Source organism: Umbelopsis ramanniana (assembly GCF_025399195.1).
Source record: "Umbelopsis ramanniana AG unplaced genomic scaffold K450scaffold_25, whole genome shotgun sequence".
NCBI lineage: Eukaryota > Fungi > Mucoromycota > Umbelopsidomycetes > Umbelopsidales > Umbelopsidaceae > Umbelopsis > Umbelopsis ramanniana.
This window is the reverse complement of record NW_026252111.1, coordinates 1-18,881: the sequence shown is the minus strand read 5'-3', so window position 1 is coordinate 18,881 and position 18,881 is coordinate 1. Positions and strand designations below refer to the sequence as shown.

Sequence of the window (18,881 nt, the reverse complement as noted above, 5' to 3'; positions counted from 1 at the left end):
CCGCTTTTGAACCCCCGTTTGCCATACAAATGGTTTCTTCCAGCATGGATGAAAAAGTATATTGTGTAGAGGTCTATCTGAGAGCCAAAAATCGTGGAGGTATTAAGAATAAGTGAGAGCTATGAGTGCGGGATGAAAAAAAAATCGGTGTGGATAATTAAACGCTGATGGAGCAAAAGAAAGCATAGAGAAAAAGTATGGGAATCGTGCAAAATTGTTGGTATAAAGGCGTGTAGAATAGGCCCAAAAGGCTATCATAAGAAGTTGCATTTGCGCAAGCATATAAAGCAATAAAAGATAAACAAGAGATGGGGAAAAATATCAAGCCATAGGTGAAATCCACAGGCTTACACCTTGATTTCAGCAATACTTCCAAGACCATTGAAGTCAGTGTTCTTCTTTGAGTCAGTAGCCATGATAGGGTTTGAAGGCGGTGGTGGTTGGCGTTCAGGTCCAGGGATATAACCGCCTTTTCGGTATAGGTCCAAGGCCTCCAGTAGCTGGTGGTAGACGAACTTGTAACCCCAGACATTACCACGCATACGTCTGATATCGACAATATAGAGGCCATGAAGATTCTTAAATTTGCATAATTCGACACTGAAACGTATTTCATCTCCTGAGTCAACACTTTCATCGCCATAAATAGGAGCTACGGGTTTTCCAGACACGGTGGAGTTGAGTGAACTACTTGTACATTGTTTCGAGGCATGACGCTGTTCAGCAACATCACTAGGCGCTACGCCGTCATCATCACTACCAGAAGTATGTCGTTGATGAGGAATACTTTCATGACTATAGGCACTTGAACGGCGCAACAGGTTTCGGATAGTGGCCGTACCAGCTACCCCGCGGCGTTTCTTCTGGTCTGCCATGGACAAGGACATACCACTGTCGCCATCAAAAGTATCAACACTGGCATTCGTGGATGGTGGAATCACACGTCCAGACTTTCGCTTCCGTCTAGTGCACTTGACCTTATAATCTCCTTCACTCTTCACATCGATGCCCATGGACGCCAGAGTTTTTTTGACTTCATTGAAAACATCATTGGGAGATCTTGATGTCAATGCCGACTGATCAACAGCTCCGTGATAGATTCGCAGCTTAGTCTCCTCGGGAGCCCAATGCGATCCAGACTGTGGGCGACCTCTCATGCTAGCATGAGCAAACGAGCGTCCAATTTGATCAAAGGGAGAGCTCGATATACTAATAGGAGAACGTATATCACGTACTGGAAAAGACTTAGAACAATAGGATCTTCCCGGCATGAACAGGTGCCATAAAGGTTTATAAACTTACAATTTGATTTCTTCTTTATCCAATCAATCATCTTCTTGCCAGTGGTTTTTTGACGGTCCTTGTCTTGCGATTCTTTGGCAGGGGCTTCATCTTCCACAATGCCTTCCATGGTGCCGCTATCCCGATCAGAATCATGAGCTGATTTGTCAGGTCGGGAACGATTACGAATACTGGCTCGACGAGCAAAGGCAAGCGCTTTTCTTCCAGTCTCAGCACCAAGCCATCGGTTTTCACCACTGGAGTCTTCCTCACTGGATTCTACGGCAGCAGCAGGCGTGACCAGTAAACTCATAGCCTTGCGTCGGGTTCCTCGCACAGTACTGGATTGCGTCAAGTCTGGAATTGGCTGCAAGGCACGAGCAGGAGTGTAAAGAGGGCTTTTGGGTGTATGGCCAGTGTTGCTGGGTAAGATGGATGCGCTGACGCTCGTTCCGGGCCAAGGCCCACTGGTAGGAGGACTTTCATCAACATGGACAGAACGCCGAGATGGGCTTCCGCTGATACTGGATAAAAACTTGGCATGCAAGATAGAGCCTGTTCCCCGGGCAATCGAGACACTGCCAAACCGATTATGATTACGACTGGGGGTGGCGTTGGAACTAGTGTTTGAAGAACTCTTGGTGGATGATGGTGTAGGGGATAGGTTCATGGTGTTGTTTCGTTTAAGCCCACCAAAGGTAGTTGACTTTGGAATTGACGTACTTTGACTGTAACCACCAGTAATGATACTGAAGAACTTTTCAGTAGAATAGCCCTTTCTGTGATTACCTCGCTTGTCGTTGGCATTCATACCCGGTTTAGGAGATAATGGATCGTTCATAGTTTTCTCTGGGGAGACAACGGCAGTAGAGTGCGTGCGGGATGGCTTGGGGCTGGTAATAGAAGCAGGTTCTTCCGTGTTCATGGGAACGACTTGATTCATTTGCACTGAGAAGTGAGACTTTATATCCGCTACTGCAACGTCTGAGCCTTTCCTAGTACTGTTGGAGCTGTCACTATTACTTGAGGTGACTTCTTTAGAGGATGGCACCACAGCCTCATCGTCCGCAGACATGTCCTTTGTGCTATGATTATCCAACATCTGCTCGCTTAGACCAAGATCATAATCGGATGAAAATGTGTTTCTTGAGGCAGAAAATTCTTGAAGGCCAAGGGATTGTTGCGCGTAGCGGTAAGCTTCCGCTCCCACTGGACTCAGGGTTAATTCAGCCGACGTGGTTGCTTGAAATTCAAGTTCACGAACTGACTTGGCAAACAAGGAACGGTATTGCTGGAGCCAAGGATGATCCATGATGGTTTGAATGTCACATCGCTTAGTAGGATCTGGCACCAGCATCTTATCCAGCAGATCACGAGCCATAGGACTAACATAGTCGGGAAACACCAGAGACGAGCTCAAGATATGCTTGTACAGCAGATTGATGTTGTCACCATCAGGGTTGGCTGGGTCGTCGTCAAAGGGAAGATAACCACAGAGCATTGCGTACAAAATGACACCGCAGGACCAAATATCCACAGCTGAGCCCACATACAAGCCTTCACTGACCACCAACTCAGGAGCGGCATAGCAAGGTGATCCACACGACGTTGCCATCAAATCATCCTTTGCACTGTTGAACTGGTTTGCAAAGCCAAAGTCGGTGATGATAACATTGCGATTACGATCTAGCAGCAAGTTTTCCTATTGAAAAACATGAAAGAGTTAAGCCAAGGTGTGCGGTATGACAAAATGTGTCAATTAACCAGGTGTTACCAGCTTGAGATCTCTATGAACAATATGCTTTTGATGAAGGTAATGAACTCCGCTGATGAGCTGTGCAAACAGTCGACAGGCATCTTGCTCTTTGAGATAACGACGGGCAAGGATGTACTCGAACAATTCGCCTCCTTAAAGAAGAATGACATTGCATTACATGAGAAATTTTTTCTAGTCCATAATCGTATTTACTTTGCTGACGAAAGAAAAACATAACTAACCTGAAGCACATTCTAAAATGATGCCGATATATTTTTCGGTTTCAAGAACGTCGTACAATTTCACGATGTATGGGTGCCGAACCGTCTTGGGTAACCAACGTTGTAGGTAGGTTAGCTTACAGCGTGATAAGAAAAGTAACGGAGAGAAGAAGAAAGAGAAAAAACAATAATTCACGGAAGGCGGGAAGACGCCGTGGGTGAAAAAAATGAACTTACCCTGAGGACAGATATTTCCCTTTCGACCTTGCTTAAACGTGTTGAATTATCAACACTTTCTTTGCGAATGAGCTTAATGGCCACCTAAAGAGGGGGATCAGCAAAATAAAGTCTAAGACCAATGTAATGAATCCGAAACAAAACTAACTTCCTGTTGGGTTTCAATGTGCATGCCCAGCTTGACCTTGCCAAATTCGCCTTCACCCAAGGTCTGAAGCATCAGATAAGGACCAAACATATTTTGTTTTCGATATTGATAGTACCGGCGATGGTGGTCTTGTGATGTAGGTCGATTACCATAGGGTTGTGCGTATAGCTGGTGGGGTCTCATGTAATTAGCTTGTTCTATATCGGTCATGTAGTCGTGGAGAGGTAAAGGTACAGGTGTGGAGACAGGGCGTGTTCTTGCGGTATGAGTAGAAAATTGCCCTGGGGTGTCGTTTGATGACTGAGAGGTGGAACGATTCTGTGGCATTGGAAACAATGCAGAAGTTGCCATTTGTCTGCTCTAATATACTGATTCAGCATGGCGTTTTCGTTTGGTAAGTAAAAAGAACATGCACCGAAGCTGTCTTTGAAAATGAGAAGCATGGTGATTGAACGTTACCTAATGTCCAGAACGATTTGCTTCTAGTACAGAAAAGGGCTTTTGTGGCAACGGTACGTACACTCTGTTGAAATGTTGGGGGGTGAATTTCAAAGTGGGCAATTTAGAAAGGAGACGAAAGCGCACAATGTTAAATATATGACGACCAAAAAAAAAAAGTTCAAACCGTAATACCTAAAAGCAGGTCAGGCGAGTAATAATAACAACAATGTTTTTTCTTTAGAAGAGAGAAAAGAGAAAGAGAGAGCGTGTCGAAAAAATAATAATAAAAAGGCTTGTCAAAATTGGCCCAAAGCTTGGATGAAATATGGAAAACAGGAGTATTGAAATGGGTTAAAGGAGGCGACCAACACACATTGCCGCGCCAATCAGCAGTGCCTTGACTTTGGCCCACTGTTTGCCACGCTGCATTATTATGGCTGGAATGGGGGGGGGTACTCTACATGATTTTGTACTGTTGATTTTCCCCTTCGTAGTCTATCGCTTTTTGCTCCATTCAAGTACTTACCACCCGTTCCACATGACTGTTCAAGATAAAACCTCGCAATTGTCGCTAATATGACGTTCCGATGTATGCAGATGTAATTGCAATTGACGTTGATCAGTATTATTTAGGTGATGCTTTTGCATCGGCCTATGTTTTCCTTCTTTATTTTTTTTTTTTGGTTTTTACTGGTACAGTCGGCCACAAGAATGCTGTGGCCAAGAATGAAAATGCTGGGGGGGGGTGGGAAGATGGGGAAAAAAAGGTAATTATAGCAATATTTAAACAAAAAGAAATGTTCACATATACAGTCGAAAAGTGAATAGGGGGTGGCAAGTTGCTTTGCCGAAATGGAGGAATATGTTTGTCGGTGGAGTGTGAGTCTATGAGGGAAGGAGTATTGGTACATTGCACAAAAAGCATTAATAAAATGGGCAGGAAAAAAGGGGGTGGAAGCATTATTAGGCCCAGATGAGCTCGCGTGAGTTCGGTTTGGCCCACTCGTCGCCACCTTCTGAGCCATACTGCTCATCATCTGACATGTCGTCCACATTGACGGTGTCCAAGTCGTCACTTTCGTCGTCGGAATTGACAAAGTCGCTAGGAACCCAGCAGAACCGAAGAGGGCTGGCAGGTTTGGGAAAGTGGGCAATCACTTGCTTCCAGGTTTTTATCCGAGTGACATTGCGAGGAAGGATCATAGCGTCGGATTCCTGTGGTCCTTTGCCTTCAATGTTGATATGATTCCATCCGTAGCTACCTTCACGATCAAATAACAGGACCGGAACGCCGACTTGTGCGCATTCCAAGGCGTGCTCGAGCGAATCTTCGACCAGTAATTCTGCGTTGATTTCTCGTAAGATGGCAGATTTCGGCTTGGATATCAAGTCTTGTTGCTCAGCATGGGTTAGATACAAGTTGCAAAAGTAAATTGAATCAAAGACGCCTGGAGTGGAAATATCAAGATTAAGTCAACTTTTCCCATTGAGGATTGAATGTCTACGAGTGCCCACCTGGATAACATTTGTCAACCCAACGTTTCGTTTCTTCGGCTACCAATTGTTGCCTTGAGGTGACAATGACCAGTGAAAATCGTCTACGCTTCAGCATTCGAAGGGATTCCAATGCGTAGTCATTGATGGGCTGTAAGTCCAAAAAGTGCTTACTAGTATAGAACTCTCGCACCTTTTGGCATGCCTCTTCTCGGGACCCACCCCAAACTTCCCATAGATTTTGAGTATGGAAGTCCGAATGCTTCAAATTAGTTTCGTATGTATCATTGTGCCAGGCTGCAAGAGCTTCAATAGTATGAGACAAGGTGTCATCCAAGTCAATGGCGACGATGCGTCGATGACTAACGGAGGGCATTGGGAATGGAATAAAAGGTACGCAGGGCCACTCCGAGCACAATAAATTTATGGGCTAAAAATTTTTTCGCTGGATGCTGATTGGCAAAAATCCATATATCAAGCTGGTTGAAACAAATTTTTTGATTGATCTGCCACCCAATTGAAACATATCGATTATTCACTAGTCTTTCGCCCTTTTGCGGGCAAATACAATAACGTTGCAAAAACCCGTACTGATTTCAACAGTGTTGGGTCTTCTTTGGCTGCGCTACAGAATTAGGTAATCCACCTGGGAACACAATCTTGTCCCCCATCAATATACCACCCGCTGACATGAAGGATGTGACACAAAGGAAGACAATCAACAGCATACCTGGTACATACCATCAGGCATTACGTCGTCGTATGAATGCATTGAAGCGTGTCCTGATGACATGGAAAGGATTGAAATAATGTGCAAATTAATTAGACATGTTGAATGTTACTACCGCTATGGAAATCTTTTATTAGGCCATAGTAAGTGCGCTCTGACGCTAAGAAAATTCCGTTCACCGAACATGAATATGAACACGACATGTTTTATTTGGGTTAATTCCTCAATACATTTCTCTCGCACGTCTGACTCGTAGCAATAGACTTGCATGCTCTTTAACAGGCATTCAATAACCTGTCTTATTATCACAACTTGGGATGGGTACCGATCGGAACGACGAATGACCCGATAAAGCGGCTACATCCGTGATGACCACAGGTGTATGATCTCCGACACCAGAACCAATCATTGATGCTCTGGTCATTTTGAAAGTGCCATATTGTAAAAAAAAAAAAATATACATGGGTTAAAATTTTTTATTGTAGGTAGGAATCATACAAAAGAGGGAAAATGGTCAATTATTTCATAGTTCGTCTCGAGCGTGTTGGAGACCATTGCGTATTTGATCTACAGTTGCTTTGGCCTGCTTCTCAGAGACATCGGCAGTTTTTACAAGGTATTCATGAATGGCGGTGGCAGCATCGTTAACTTCATCAGTAGTGATGCGACGAGCATTATTGAACTTGTTGATGAGATAGTTCTCAACCCAGTCAATGTGTGCTTGGGCATATCCCTTCTTTTCATAGAGACTGCGTTCATTGTCTCTTAACCATTTGTGGACACCCTTTTGTACGTCATTGGTAGCTGATGCAACAGAGCTCTTAGCATTGTCAGTGGCAGACGCGGCAGAGCTCTTGGCATTATCTGTAGCAGAGGCAGCAGAGTTCTTGGCATTATCAGTGGCAGAGACGACAGTGCTCTTTGCGCTGTCTGCATTGGCAGTAGCACCGGAGTACACACTGGATGCGCTCTTGGATGCTTCTGATGCACCAGGAGAAAGATAGGCCTTGATAGAAACGAGGTAGTCTTCGAGAGTCTTGGAGACAATAGAAACAATGTTGTTCACTTGATCCTTGGTCTGTTCAGATCGGACGGAGATATCATCTCTCAACTGTTCAAGGTAAGTCTTCTGTTGTTGTGGTGGCATGGTTCTCCAGTTCACATTTTGGAAGCGGGATGTAATGGCAGCGATGATTTCATTAATCTTGGCTTGCGTCAATTCACCTGATTCGCGAAGGCTGGTAGTGACACGTTCGACAAAAGAGGTAAGGTAAGCTTGACCATTATCATAAGCTCCATTTGCGTATTCGATAGCAGAGGTTTTAAACCCAGCAAAATCGGACTCAAGACCAGCAATGACCTCTTCGGCTTGTTCTTGGGTCATGTCGGCCTTAGACTGCAAATCCTTTTGCAGCTGCTTAAACCAAGTCTTATCCTTCTTAGCGGACTCTTTGCGCCAATCATTTACACTTCCAAGTCTTGAACGAAGAGAGTTAATGATCTCGTCAATCTGGGCCTCGGAGAGGTTCTTTTGCTTCTGAAGGTGAGCCTTGGTCTCGTCCAGCCATGCTTGAGCGCTATCAGATGCGGTCTTCTTGTTGCTGAAGAACTTTTGATACCAAGTTTGCTTTGTGTCAAGAAATTCAGCTTCAACATCAGTAACAATATTAGCCCACTGCTCTTCAGTAGCAGCCTTCTGCTTAATGACATTCTTCTTGGCCTTGTTCAAGCCTCCCTGAAAGTTCATAGGGTTAATATTGAAAGTCCGGAGTCGCACTGATGTACTTTCACATGAATCTCACATACCTGAATATGTCTGTAGTCAAGTTGGCCTTCAAGATCAAGAACACGAAGCTGTCGCTTGACTTCCTCAACAATGTATTCAACATTAGCTCCAGAGATGTCCTTTTGGGCGGTCAAACTGTTTTGAAGCTTGCTTGTTGCCTGGTCAACTTTAACGCCAAACAAGTTGGCATAATGTGTAGCGGAATCGCGATATTGCTTGACAAGGCTGGGAAGATCGGCTTTGGAGTCATAATTAATATTATGCTCAGAAAGCCAAGACTTGAGCTTGGATTTATCCCATGTGGATACATCGTCTGCTTGGAAAACCTTGCACTCTACACACGGTATAAAAGAAATAGGTGAGTTGGTCTGAACGTCATCGGCCTTTTCTTTGCAAAGTACTCGAATCATTACCAGCAACGAGTACCAAGGAGAGGATGGTAAGCAGCAGTAGTGCTAAAAGCTTTTTAGAGAACATAGGTATGTAGAAGCAATGAGATGATCTCCTCAGAGGCATGCCTGGTATTTATCGACTTTTTACTTTGGCGTTTCATTCAAACGTCATGATGAACCAGCAGAACAAAATTTCCTATTGTGGTGGGCTATGATGGGTCCAGGTTTTTCTTTTTGGCACCGTTATTTCTCGCTATTGTTGCGTTATGGCTGGTAATGATGAGCTGTATTTTTCATTGTTAGTTTTTTTGTCTTGTTTACATCCCCATGCTCTTTGATCCCCTCTTCGCTGCGTGAAAAGTAGCCCATGCTAGCTTACCGCCACAAAAAATACTTGTCAAAAACTGATTCGCCTTTCAACCGACTTTACCTTTTTGCAGGTATCCATCGTGTATTATGTAGTTTCACTTTCATAGAGTAAGCTTGTCATCAGAATGCAAAGTAACAAAACTTGCATCAATGGAGGTCGTTGCCGACTTGTAACACCGAAAATCCCAATTCCACCACTCTTCCTTGTGAAAATTTGTGTCACCTTGGTAACTGTATCGCCATTTCAATAAGATCTTCAAACTTTTTATTCTGCTCGTGCCTCCTGGCTTCATCTGTTTCTTTTCAACATGTCTCTAGATCGTCCTTTTGGTATATACTTGCACAGCTACTTTGATACAGCCTACCAAGCTGTTACTGGAAAACAAGCAAGCAGCTTCCGTTATATTCAAGGACAAACCCCACTGTCAGAAAATAGCACAGGTACGTGTCAAAGAAATATTTTTTTTATGCTCTAGTTGAGATGACAGAATTTGAATGAAGGGAAAATCTCTAACCATCACTTTTAGTTTTCTGGACCTGCATTGGATACTATTTCCTGATTTTTACTACTCAATTCTTGTTCAAGCGTTTGGATATTCCTGCTCTCCGCTTGAAGGGGTTATTCATCTTCCACAATCTTCTTCTTACTGCTGTCTCTGGTGGCCTGTTGCTGTTGTTCATAGAGCAACTGGTTCCTATTGTTGCCAGACATGGACTCTTTTACGCCGTCTGTAACCACGACGCTTGGACTCAAGAATTGGAACATTTGTATTACCTCAATTATCTCGTCAAGTACTGGGAATTGATAGACACCATGTTCTTGGCTGTGAAGAGAAAGAATATCGGTATGTGTTTCTTTATTTCTGTACCTATTTGAATGAAAGGAGCGTTAGAGGGTTTCGTCGGCGGCTTGATCATACTGAGCTTACTTTTATTGACAACAAACAACAACAATTTTTTTTTATTTGCTTTTGACAGGATTTTTGCATTGGTACCATCATAGCATGACCATGGTGTTGTGTTTCACTCAGCTGAATGGCAGAACTAGTGTGGTAAGTGGAGAAAAATCTCTGATCTGAATTACGAGCGTTTCATTAACATTCATCTACTCCGACACCTAGTCTTGGGTGCCCATTGTCCTTAACCTCATGGTTCACGTCCTGATGTATTACTATTACGCTTGCACTGCTGCTGGATACCGCATTTGGTGGAAGAAGTATCTTACTGTAAGTTAGTTAACTTATGAATTTGTTTTGTAGGAGTTACATTGTATGGCTACTAATTGACTCATGTCTCCCACTCTATTTCTCTCTCCAGACCCTGCAAATTACTCAATTCGTGATTGACTTGTTTGTCATTTACTTCTGTTCTTACAACTACTTCACCTCTACATTCTGGCCATTCATGCCTTATTACGATAACTGCGCTGGAGAAGAGATTGCTGCCTCGTTTGGAACCTTCTTGCTTACCAGCTACCTCTTCCTGTTCATCAGTTTCTATCGCAAGACCTACAAGCCTAAAATGCCTGAAGAAAAGCCTAAAGCCGCATAAACTAATCTACATCCTCTCATCATCTCTTTTACGTACTTGAAAGTAGTAATATTACACTTAATAAACCATCAATAATGTAATAGGTCTCACATTATGTATGAAGCGAAATGTATCGTGCGATAGAAAGCGCTAGGAGCGACAAGAGGTTTTATTTGTTACATTCCATAATAACCACACGAAGCTAGCCGTTGTATTGAGGAAGAAAAGAATAATCGGACAGTTGCGAGGGAACAGCGCCCTAGCTTATTCTCTGTGGCTGGTTCTAGCGTCGGCTTGAGCAGTTGGGAAGACTTGAAAAAGTGGCTTCAAGTCAGCATACTGGTTATCCTTTCTTCATCTTTGCACTCATTTACTTACCAAGGACATCAGCAATGTTAACGTGAGGGGGGCGAGAAGCGGCGAAGGTGACGATTTCAGCTACAGAATGATCACAATTAGCGCACAAAAAGCGTTCTGTCAAAGATTAAGAATAAAATACTATATGCTCACCAATATCTTCGCCCACCAAGGGCTGCAGACCCTTGTAAACAGCATCAGCCTTTGTAGAGTCACCACCGAAACGAACAGTTGAGAATTCGGTGTTGACCATGCCAGGGTTGATTTGAGTGACACGGAGAGGAGTGTCGACCAACTCCAGCAACAAGGTTCTTGAGATGGCATCAACAGCGTGCTTGGAAGCTGTAAAAGAGATATGACCTATTTAGCAAACAAAGGCTTGCAACAGTGCACATGCAAAGACAAAATGGGTGACTTACCACAATAGATGCCGCCTCCTGCATAGACTTGCTTTCCTAAAGACCAACCATGACAAGCATGTTAAATGCACTGCTACACTTGAATCTAATTCACCTTCCAATCACGATGCTTTACCAGATACTGAGCCAACATTAATGATATGACCCTTCTTTTGTTCCTTCATGCCGGGAAGAACCGCCTGGGTAAGGTAGACCAGACCCTTGACGTTAGTGTCCAACATGGTATCGATGGCGTCTTCGGTCACATCTGACAGCTTATCGAGACCAATAACGAGACCGGCATTGTTGACCAAGACATCAATGTTCTTCAAGTCAGTTGGGAGAGAAGCAATAGCGCCATTGATAGCGTTTCTGCTGCGAACGTCCAATGCGATAGGGTGGACTATTTGATTGGGGTACAGACCTGCAAGCTCATTCTTGAGACTCTCTAGGCGTTCCAAACGACGACCTGTGATGATCTAATATAACTTGTCAGATAGAACGGCACAAAGCAAATCATATCATTTTGCTCGAAACTTACAAGATGGGAACCTTCCTTTGCAAATTCCTTGGCACAGGCGGCACCAATACCAGCTGATGCGCCAGTACTGACATTGCGACGAAGACCAGAAACAACGTTAGGAATGCCGACCACGGTCAGAATGTATGAAAACACAAGAACAATTACTCACACCAAGACTACTTTTCCTTCAAGTCTACCCATAGTGTAATGTCTTTTAGAGTGTTTTTGATAGTTGTTGAAAGCTCGAGACAATATCGTACGACTTGCTTTGAAAGTGGACGCTATCATTCAAAGAAAAAAAATCGTGAGAAGTCACTGTGTTTTAAACTTTGCTCTCTCGCTTGCAACCAAAACCGCATAGCTGCTCTTTGCTATCTTCGGGCAATTTAAGCCAAAACCTCTTCTCTGTCACAATACTCATTGACATACCTGATTTCTATCGTTTTATCTTTCTTCAAACTGCCTGTAGCCTGGCGTAAAATAAATATGGCCTACTAATAATTGATGTATCACGGAAATTCTCAAACTTTGACGTGATTGCGTCCTTTGCGGCCAACCATTGGCTTGCCCAAACCAGCTTTACGCGCCATTTGAGTGAGTAAGATAGCTGTATAGCTTTAAATAACCATCAGGTCAGTCATCATGGAGAATACTCTTAGCAAATACGCCTGATGCTCAACAAATAGCATGGCCCTTAGAGAGAGTTTGGTGGCCTATGCTGGAAGGGACAGCCATAGTAACTACAGCATCAAAGAGAGATTGTCTCTCGATCAGCTTAATATTTCATTGAATTTGCTAATGTAAATTTGGCTGGCTGAGCAATCTTTAATGTGCTGACTTTGGGTGCCTATGGTCGGTTTCACATGTCACATTGCAGTGTGTCAGCAAAAATTGAATAAATTTCTCCACACTTCGCTGTTCACTTTTGCTTCACACGATCCCCGCTTTCCTTTTCATCAGTAAATATGGCTGCTCCCAGGGAAGTTATGCTCAAGTCGGCAGTTTCGTTTCTGTCCGATCCAAAGGTGCAGTCTGCTCCGTTGGCCAAGAAAGTCGCCTTCTTGGAAAGCAAAGGCTTGACAGCAGAAGAGATTGAGGAAGCAATGTCAAGAGCCAACGGTAAATCCACGGAAGCTACCACTGTTGCCGCACCCGGTGCCGTCGCATACCCTGGTGGAGGCGTTGTCATGCAGGCTCCTCCTCCTGTTCCAGCAAGAGCAAGTTACGATTGGCGAGATGTCTTTATTGCCGCCGTCATGGCTGGAGGTGTCGGTTACGGTGTATGGCATTTGGCAAAGGTAAAGTGAATTGAAATGGGAATGATGGCGAAACTTGTATGTTAACGGGACTTTCCTTCTGGCAGAGATTGTTTGGTCCTTTGTTCAAGGTACCATCCAGTGAAGATCTCGAAGTCGAGCAGAAGCGATTGGATGAGCAATTCCAAGCAGGCAAGTCAAGTGGTGATACCTTTGCTCAGTACAGTGGCATTTTATTAACATGGCTGTTATAATTACAGTGGAAGACTCTCTCAAGGAGATCCAAGAGCAAACCAGCACTGCTCTCACCAACGTCTCTGCACAATCTGAAAAGGTCAACGACACACTGAGCACTCTGCAGGAGACTCTTAAGAAGCTTGAAGAAAGCGATAATAATAAGGATGAGGAATTCAAATCCATCAAAGAAGATGTTGAGGTCATCAAGGGATTAATACCCAAGGTAGGTTTAAGAACCAGTCAATTTGCATGCTTGGAGAATAACGCTGATTTTAACGTGCGTGCGTCCCTTAGATGCTGGATCGTAACAAGGATGCCCAAGCGACTATTTTGAATGATTTGCAAACAGAAGTCAAATCTCTCAAGTCACTTCTCCTCAGCCGTCGACCTGCCACCGCATTGTTGGATGGCGCTGCTTCTAGCTCTCCCTCTGTCACCTCACCTCCTGCTGCTGAAACCAATGGTATTTCACCAAGACTTTCGGCTACCTTTAATTCCTCTGCTCGCCCCGGCATTCCCAGTTGGCAAATTGCTTCGAAGACTGCCCCAGCAGCTACCGAAAATAAACCAACCGGTAGCAGCGAAAAACAACCTGCTGCAGACGAATCTTCAGAAATTGCCGCTGACTCCAAAGCAGAGGTGAAGGAACAGTAAATCGGAGTGCGAGAAATTGTACAGTAGAAAACTTTTCGTGTATTTAATGTTGGTTATCATTCTTCTTCTTCCTCACGTTCGTGCTTGTGCCTGAATCAGTAAAAAGACGCAATTTATAATATATCCAGTTCCCCAAATGAAACGAGAAAATTATTGGACGGGAATATATGGTGTACAATTTTGAGTGATAGCTCTATAGCTGATATTTATATAACGCTTAAAAAGAAAATACATGTGCGTTAGATCTTATGCTCACATACAGAAATGGTATAGTTGTCGGCAGGTGTATGAAAACAGAGAGTGGCTATGACGATGATGATTCTTGCTTGGCAGCACTCAGGGCTCGCTGCATAGCAGTTAGAAGGTTACGTTTGTAAGGCTTCGTGATCTAAGAAAAAGATAGATGAGTAAATGGCGTTAACCCCCAGTGGAGAGAAAATGAAAAAGGATGTTGACTTACATAGCCGTTGAAGCCGTGCCTCATGGCTTCTTTCTTGTCGGCCTCGGCTGCGTTAGCCGTGACGCTGTATGGAATTGGATTAGAACGAGATGTTCAATGTTGAAAGATATATAGTGAAGAAACACTTACGCAATAATGGGAATTTTGATGCCATTCTTTCTGAGCTCTATAGTAGCTTGGATTCCATCCATTTCAGGCATAATGATATCCATGATAATGATGTTAAACCTGTCTGGTGCTGCCATGACAGTGTCAACGGCAATCTGGCCATTGGCAGCTATTTCGACAACATACTCTTTGCCGAGCATCTTGGTGGCGATCTTTTGACAAAGTTCATTGTCCTCAGCTACTAGGCATACGGGCTTTTCCTCGATGGTGCCTAGTTCGCTTGTGTCCAGTGCTCCAAAATAATCCTTCCGGGTTGTACTATAGCTTCCACCCTCGTGAACAGAGTTAGGAGTTGATACTGCATCGGAGTCGTGTTCGCCGCTTGATGTGCCTCCATTCGACAAGCCTGACAGAGACAAGCACGAAGACAAACGTGCGTCAGTGCTAGCCGATGATATAAGGTTCGTTTCAGAACCCCGGTTTACGAGTAGCGAATCTTGCTCATCGCTCCTTCCGATACTTTGATCGTTAGACGCATTTGAAGCGATGCTCCAAGAACTCTTTGGTTGTGGACGCTCAAGTAACAGTGTAGGCTTTATGGCAGAGGGTCCGAAATTGCTGACAGGAGATAAAGCCGTTGAAGAAGTAGAATCATTGGCGGATTGGAAGGCCAAGAAATCATCCTCGGTAGCAAGCGCTAAAGGCAATGTGAATTTCTACAAAAAAAAAAAAGAATATATCAGCTATATGATAAGGCAAGCCAGATAAGTTGTATGACGAGCGCTTACAAAAGTAGTGCCAACGTTGACTTCACTTTCCACTTCTATACTGCCTCCCATGAGATCGACCAGGTGATGAACTATAACATACAAAGAAAGTAAGGCAAGGAAAAAGGCACAAGTAAGTAAGGTGAAATAAAATTGGCCAGAAAGTAAATCACACTCAAAGTCTTAACATTTCATCACGTACCGATGGAAAGTCCGATACCAGAACTGCCAAAATGATTACCCATGGATATATTTGCTTTTGAAAACGGTTGGAAAATCTCGTCCTGATGCTCTACAGGAATCTTGGTGAAGCAATATGTCAGTAAAGATTCACTCTGTCTTTCGCTAGTTCCATTTTTCAGTTATATACATACTCCAATGCCCGTATCAGAAATGAGGAACAAAACATTTTCAATGGTTGAGTCTGGGTTCTTTTTGTCAGAAGCAGATACCTCCAAGGTAACAACGCCTTGTTGAGTGAACTTGATACTGTACGAACGTAGAATAAAATTAGCTTTTGCCGAAATAAAGTGCTCACGATTTAAATTTGGTACTGTGCACTCACGCGTTATCGACAAGATTCTTGATAAGTTGTGTTATTCTCGTGCTATCACTGTTGACATACTCAGGTACAGAGTAGGAGATATTAACGACGCCCTTTACGTCGCCTTCTTGTTCTATGAATTTGTAATATTTCAAGGTCAGCAAGTTTTTTTTTTTTTTTTTTACGTATTATCATTGATGAAGTTTCTATGCCCTACCTTGTATTGACCTCATCATAAACTTTCCTTCATCTTCTAATAATTGTTTCAGATTGAAGGGTTGATAATTCAGACGTAGTTCATTCTCCGACAGTTGAGCAATATCCAAAACATCATTTACGATGCTTTGCATATGATTCGAAGAGGTGATGATGTTTCTGACATATTCTTGCTTGTCTGGTTGTACAACCATATTGTTTAAAAGTTCACTCATTCCAGAAATGACATGGAGAGGGTCTAGTAGGAAAGATTAGAATAAATTGTGTACGATAGCTCTTGTGCAAAGGAACGTATAAATACTTCTAAGTTCATGACATACGAATGCCAAAAACTGTGATTTCTGTTGGTTTGTGTCTTCGGCTTGTTGTTTAGCGTTTTGAAGTTGTAATGCAGCCTCCTTTTTGGCCGAAACATCTCTCATTAATACGACTTGCGTCATGAACGGCTTTTCATCATTAGCGTCGTTGATGTCTTCGACATAAGAAAAGTTGGCTTCCGCTATAAAGTATTCTCCAGTTTGATGGCGTTTTACCCTAACCTCATGAAGGCCTGGTTGTATTACATTGTCGCGAATAAGCGCACTTGTAAAGGAGGAAACGAAAAGGTGCTTGATATGACATCCTAGCAGCCGCTTTTTGTGATCCACTCCGAAAACATGTAAAGCCTGCTGATTGCAATCCACCACTCTTCCATCACCGTTGAGAACAAGGAGCGGGTCTGGAATTGATTGAAGAATGGCTTGCGCACGCCGCTTGGAACGATTGTATCTGAACTTGTGGATGATTGCATCGTTTGACGTGCGATGATAGCGTCTTGAGCAAACCATAATGGCAATGGTTGCTAGGAAGCCTATCAACAATATGATAGAGAGTATGACGGCAGCAAATCTGTATCAAATCATTTAGCTGATAGTAGAATTCTCTTCAAATTATTGCATATTCACTTACGGTTGCGCTGTATAATTTTCGTAACAGGAAATAACCCATGTTTCATTCATGACAGAAAATTCCATCGTTTCGTTATAGCCTGATGCCTGTGACCCTGTGGTTTCGTAGCCCACAGTACCAAAATGATCCATAACTCTGACGTGTGTTACGTAATCCTGTAAGCCTTCTAGTGCTTCATTAAGAGCTATATCAGCTCCAAAGCAAACCGCCACAATTGCGGAAAGTGCATCGTCGTTCATGGAATAATTTTGGTACACAGGGTAATAGACGCAAAATCCAGTGACATTTGCAATAACCAAACTAAAGAAAGGGGTCAGAGTAGGCGTTTTGTTTAGCAACGTCTGGTTCAGAGCGTCTATATGTAAAAGACTTTTTTTTAGAAAAACGTTTAGATTGAGAACGTTGTTAACAACAGCTCAAGATACATACCTGATCTAACAGGACTCGAATATACATCAAGTCCTAAAATAAATTCTCCCACAGGTGATTGCCATTGAACGGGAAAGTAATATGGCTTTTGCTCTAACAGCAATGGTAGTATTGTAAGTAACGAAGAGAGGTATTAAAGTGCATCAATGATAAAAGGCAGATGGCATACCTGATGTTATCAGCGAGTTATCTGGTTGCGACTGTTTTATAGTTGTTTGATATTGACTTTCCCAAGCGGCACGGTCACTATCGTTTACAAGAGGTGCATAGGCAATAACCTCAACTGTTACCTATAGTTAGTTTTTTTCTTTTTATCTAATTACAAAAACATAACAAAGGCAAAACTCACCTGCGTTGGTGTCTTTTAAAAGTCGGGATGAGGATCATTTAGTGAGGATTGAAAACGTTCTGATAAGCTGTGTATCTACTCACTCATAGAATTGGCGGTGGCCAAGCGTACGGCTAGATCGAATCCACTCTGTGTACGAGACGATTCTGGTGACATATCTGAAAGAAAGGCGATGTTTAACATGAATAATATTTTTCACAGTAAGGTTGGCAATGAAATCATACCTAGCCAGAAAGATACTCCACCGAAAGCGGCTGCAATTCCACTGAGAAAGTATGTATATGAGCAACTTGACATCTTTAAACATACATTGATGACGAAAAATCTAACCTTATTTGTTTTTCAATTGCCTTCATCATAAGAAAATGAGACGTTAATATTTGTGCTTTCTCGAATCGATTCGAAATCAAAGAAAATAAAAGAAAATAAATCAATCAATACTTACAGTTGCTTTGTTTGAGCATTCTGTATGTATCTGCGTCCGGAATTTCTGATAGTCTTCTCCATGTAAGTAGTAGTATAGTACAAGACCGATTGTAAGAGCAAGGAGTGAGACGAAAAGAGCAAGACAAGCGACGCTGATATAATAAGGTATGATGCCAAATAAGCGATACCCTTCTTTCTTTGCTTCGCCCTTGTCACTTTCGGTATACACTGAATCTCGATCAATCTGACCATCGGATTCGAATACAGATAGTCCTTCTACGTCTCTAGTCGACTGATCAGAAGGTGTATACATAAACGTTGCTTCGCGAGGTGTGCCTTCGAAAGTCGGGAGCTCCAATATTGGAGGTTTCCCGCCGAAGCTAGGTTTTCGCATGTTAAGCTTGTGAGTCAACAACTTTTGTTATGAATTGTAGAAATAAACTTGAAAAGAAGACAGAGAAACAAGCTTTTTTACGAGTGCAGTAGTTATTCGTGCCATTTAGTGTCGTTCCAGAAAGAGCCAATAAGAGGGCGACATTGATACACAATTGTAAAAAAATCTAAAAGTTTTTGTCTCAAGTGAAAAATGCAGGAATGGGATAGCGTTGTCTCCAAACCCTAGGAGCGTGAATTTTGAGACAACCCCAGGCTAAATTTGGAAATTGTTGGAATAATATGGGCTGATATTTTTTAAAGAAGCTTCTCTCTTTGAGACGTCTATGGAACGACATCTACTGAATACAAAAAAAAAAAGTCTATGGAACGACAACTACTTTTGCCTTTCGCTCGCCGATAAACAGTCACAATTTTCTTCAGTACCTGCC

At 42.9% G+C, this 18,881-nt stretch overlaps 7 protein-coding genes across 7 annotated transcripts; 2 read left to right on the top strand and 5 right to left on the bottom strand.

Annotated features, from left to right (window-relative positions):
• Nucleotide 1: 1 nt before the first annotated feature.
• K450DRAFT_239491 (uncharacterized protein) lies at nucleotides 2-4,177 on the bottom strand. The gene is made up of 7 exons (XM_051588773.1): nucleotides 4,103-4,177; nucleotides 3,644-4,003; nucleotides 3,496-3,579; nucleotides 3,280-3,364; nucleotides 3,056-3,189; nucleotides 1,303-2,983; nucleotides 2-1,234 (listed from the first exon to the last, which is right to left on the bottom strand). The coding sequence occupies exons 2-7, from the start codon at nucleotides 3,992-3,994 to the stop codon at nucleotides 348-350; spliced, it is 3,222 nt and encodes a 1,073-aa protein (XP_051444878.1). The 5' UTR covers nucleotides 3,995-4,003; nucleotides 4,103-4,177; the 3' UTR covers nucleotides 2-347.
• A 529-nt stretch (nucleotides 4,178-4,706) lies between these two features.
• On the bottom strand, nucleotides 4,707-5,975 carry K450DRAFT_239485 (uncharacterized protein). The gene is made up of 2 exons (XM_051588772.1): nucleotides 5,600-5,975; nucleotides 4,707-5,532 (listed from the first exon to the last, which is right to left on the bottom strand). Exons 1-2 carry the CDS (start codon nucleotides 5,952-5,954, stop codon nucleotides 5,048-5,050), a joined length of 840 nt encoding a protein of 279 aa, XP_051444877.1. The 5' UTR covers nucleotides 5,955-5,975; the 3' UTR covers nucleotides 4,707-5,047.
• A 788-nt stretch (nucleotides 5,976-6,763) lies between these two features.
• Nucleotides 6,764-8,742, bottom strand: K450DRAFT_239479 (uncharacterized protein). Its single transcript, XM_051588771.1, has 2 exons — nucleotides 8,115-8,742; nucleotides 6,764-8,043 (listed from the first exon to the last, which is right to left on the bottom strand). Exons 1-2 carry the CDS (start codon nucleotides 8,502-8,504, stop codon nucleotides 6,832-6,834), a joined length of 1,602 nt encoding a protein of 533 aa, XP_051444876.1. The 5' UTR covers nucleotides 8,505-8,742; the 3' UTR covers nucleotides 6,764-6,831.
• K450DRAFT_280331 (uncharacterized protein) lies at nucleotides 8,706-10,506 on the top strand. The gene is made up of 5 exons (XM_051593360.1): nucleotides 8,706-9,296; nucleotides 9,383-9,700; nucleotides 9,834-9,907; nucleotides 9,977-10,081; nucleotides 10,173-10,506. Exons 1-5 carry the CDS (start codon nucleotides 9,164-9,166, stop codon nucleotides 10,404-10,406), a joined length of 864 nt encoding a protein of 287 aa, XP_051444874.1. The 5' UTR covers nucleotides 8,706-9,163; the 3' UTR covers nucleotides 10,407-10,506.
• K450DRAFT_239477 (uncharacterized protein) lies at nucleotides 8,744-9,296 on the bottom strand. Its single transcript, XM_051588770.1, has one exon. It carries the CDS (start codon nucleotides 9,146-9,148, stop codon nucleotides 8,957-8,959), a length of 192 nt encoding a protein of 63 aa, XP_051444875.1. The 5' UTR covers nucleotides 9,149-9,296; the 3' UTR covers nucleotides 8,744-8,956.
• Nucleotides 10,507-12,585: 2,079 nt separating the features above from the next.
• Nucleotides 12,586-13,972, top strand: K450DRAFT_239466 (uncharacterized protein). Its single transcript, XM_051588769.1, has 4 exons — nucleotides 12,586-12,961; nucleotides 13,027-13,111; nucleotides 13,180-13,379; nucleotides 13,451-13,972. The coding sequence occupies exons 1-4, from the start codon at nucleotides 12,629-12,631 to the stop codon at nucleotides 13,808-13,810; spliced, it is 978 nt and encodes a 325-aa protein (XP_051444873.1). The 5' UTR covers nucleotides 12,586-12,628; the 3' UTR covers nucleotides 13,811-13,972.
• Nucleotides 13,973-13,979: 7 nt separating this feature from the next.
• On the bottom strand, nucleotides 13,980-18,587 carry K450DRAFT_280328 (uncharacterized protein). The gene is made up of 17 exons (XM_051593359.1): nucleotides 18,077-18,587; nucleotides 17,962-17,981; nucleotides 17,856-17,896; nucleotides 17,715-17,789; nucleotides 17,632-17,643; nucleotides 17,452-17,565; nucleotides 17,283-17,375; nucleotides 16,854-17,208; nucleotides 16,207-16,793; nucleotides 15,907-16,143; nucleotides 15,711-15,822; nucleotides 15,520-15,634; nucleotides 15,348-15,447; nucleotides 15,167-15,237; nucleotides 14,400-15,094; nucleotides 14,271-14,334; nucleotides 13,980-14,198 (listed from the first exon to the last, which is right to left on the bottom strand). The coding sequence occupies exons 1-17, from the start codon at nucleotides 18,449-18,451 to the stop codon at nucleotides 14,115-14,117; spliced, it is 3,150 nt and encodes a 1,049-aa protein (XP_051444872.1). The 5' UTR covers nucleotides 18,452-18,587; the 3' UTR covers nucleotides 13,980-14,114.
• Nucleotides 18,588-18,881: the final 294 nt, after the last annotated feature.